Source organism: Stegastes partitus, unplaced genomic scaffold, assembly GCF_000690725.1.
Source record: "Stegastes partitus isolate 25-593 unplaced genomic scaffold, Stegastes_partitus-1.0.2 Scaffold1221, whole genome shotgun sequence".
Lineage (NCBI taxonomy): Eukaryota > Metazoa > Chordata > Actinopteri > Pomacentridae > Stegastes > Stegastes partitus.
The window spans coordinates 196656-198901 of record NW_007578952.1 but is presented as its reverse complement, the minus strand read 5'-3'; the positions used below and the strand labels follow the sequence as shown (position 1 = coordinate 198901).

At 43.8% G+C, this 2246-nt stretch overlaps 1 protein-coding gene across 1 annotated transcript in view; it reads right to left on the bottom strand.

Annotated features, from left to right (window-relative positions):
- Positions 1–341: 341 nt before the first annotated feature.
- The window catches only part of gpib (glucose-6-phosphate isomerase b), an 8597-nt gene continuing 6692 nt past the window's right edge, over positions 342–2246 (bottom strand). The window contains exons 17-18 of the mRNA XM_008297448.1: positions 944–1010; positions 342–779 (exon numbers count right to left, since the gene is read on the bottom strand). Coding sequence (XP_008295670.1) covers positions 656–779; positions 944–1010 — 191 coding nt within the window. The 3' untranslated portion in view covers positions 342–655. The remainder of the gene's footprint in view (positions 780–943; positions 1011–2246) is intronic.

Below are 2246 nucleotides of genomic sequence, written 5' to 3'. Positions count from 1 at the left end.
TGTGGCTTGCAGTCCAGATGCGGTTTTGTCGTGCTGTTTGTTTTTCCTCTCCAAATGGATGCTGTGGAGTCTGGGGATTTGTGGGGAGGAGCAGTGCAGATGGACTGACCTTTGACCCTTTGTTCCAGTGAATGAGTGGTAGATTACTGGGTGGCTGATTTGCTCCTGGTAAATAAATCTGGCACTCTGATGCCATCTAGTGACGTGTGGCTTTTTCAGCAGCGTTTTGCCCCACATCATTACACACAGTTATACATACGGCAGGAAAACACTGAGCAGCTGCTGTGTTTGCAAATGTGACGGTTCTTCATTTTAGACACAGCATGAGAGCGTAACTGAGGAATTGTGTGAAGATGTTTATTTCAGACACAAATTGTCTTGTAAGAGCAGAGACAGAGTGAGAACATGTTATCTCTGTCTGCCACAGTAATCGAATACAAAAGGCTTTTCTCCTCACAGCAATGAACAGACATAGAAAAGACAGCACTGTAGACAGTCACGATATTCATAATGAGAGTACAAACATACAGAGTGCCTCAGCTCGACTGCGTGGGAGTGACCAGATGCCTCCGTGAGACTCCTGTCCATGCAGTTCCTGAGCTGATGAGATGGATAATGATGTGGAGTAAAGTGGAAGTCACTGGGGTGAATCAACTCAGGCAAAATTCTTCTTGAGGAAGTTGATGAGCCCGTTGGTGGATGAGTCGTGAGAGTGGACCTCTGCGTTGTCCTTGAGCTCAGGCTCGATCTTCTTTGCGAGCTGTTTACCCAGTTCAACTCTGAGAAAGCAGTAGGGGGAAGGACAGAGGACAGACAATTGCAGAGATGCATTGGTACATTTGGGAAGATCTGTACATCTTTTCAGCAATGTTCTGATTAAAAAAAGCTAGTACGACTTCAATTTTATATGCAACTTGTTGTATATAGAAAGAAAGAAACTCACCCCCACTGGTCAAAACTGTTGATCTCCCACATTACGCCCTGGACAAAGATCTTGTGCTCATACATTGCTGCAAAACAGGACAGACCAATTGTTACCACAACAAATAGTAATGGAATAATAGAAGTTGTTTTTAACTAAAGGACAATTTCAGGATGGCACAGTGGAGCTGTTTATGATATAATCTGCTTGCTTAGTTTAACATCCCAGCTACAAAGCGACTGACTGTTACACAACAGTGTCCAATGTTCAAACTGAAAGTCTTCGGGACAGAACTTGGTCTGTCCCAGAAAGTTTCCATTATGATGTGCTATCTAAAGATATCTCTTTAAGTACGCAGTGCCTATATAAAGTATTCACCCCCTTGGATATGCTGCCCTTCCTGGGCTGGAATCTGAATGGGCCAGACCACAACATGTACCCTGTTGTCTTTGAACCATTTCTGTGTAGCTCTGACTCTATGCTTCGGGTTATTGTCTTGCTGGAAAACAAATCTCCCAAGTCACAGTTCTCATGTAGGTGACATTTGGTTATCCTCAAGGATTTCCCTCTACTTGTTTGCATTGATTTTACCCTCTACCTTTACAAGCCTGCTGTTGAGAAGCATCCCCACAACATGATGCTGCCACCACCGTGCTTCACAATGGGGATAATGTGTTTATAATGATATCTCCAAACAACCTTTTCCAGTAGAAACTTCAGTCTCTCACATGCCCTCTGGTGAACTCCACTTCTAATTTAATACAAGCTTTTTTCCGCAGTAGCTTTTTCTTTGCCACTCACCCATGAAGTTGACCAGTGAAGAACACAGGCAATAGTTGCTGTATGCACAGTGTCTCCCATGTTAGCCACAGAAGCTTGTAACTCCTTCAGAGGAGTCACAGGTGTCTTGGTGGCCTCCCTCACTAGTTTCTTTCCTGCACTACCACTAAGTTTTTGAGGATGAACTGCTTTACACAGATTTATGCACGTGCCATATTTCTTCCATTTCCTAATGATGGATTAACTGTAGTCCAAGGAATGCTCAGTGACTTGGAGATTTTCTTATATCCATTCCCCGACTTATGCTTTTAAATAACCTTTTCACAGACTTGCTTGGAGTGTTTTTTTGTCTTCATAGTGTAGTTATAGCCAGGAGTACTGATGCACCAGTGATTGGCCGTTCCAGGTACCAGAGTTTTTGTACTACAGCCACTTCAGACACATTCACATAGTTAGACTCCATCCATTCATCATCTATACACCACTTAATCCTCACTAGGGTCGCGGGGGGGCTGGAGCCTATCCCAGCTGACTTAGGGTGAAG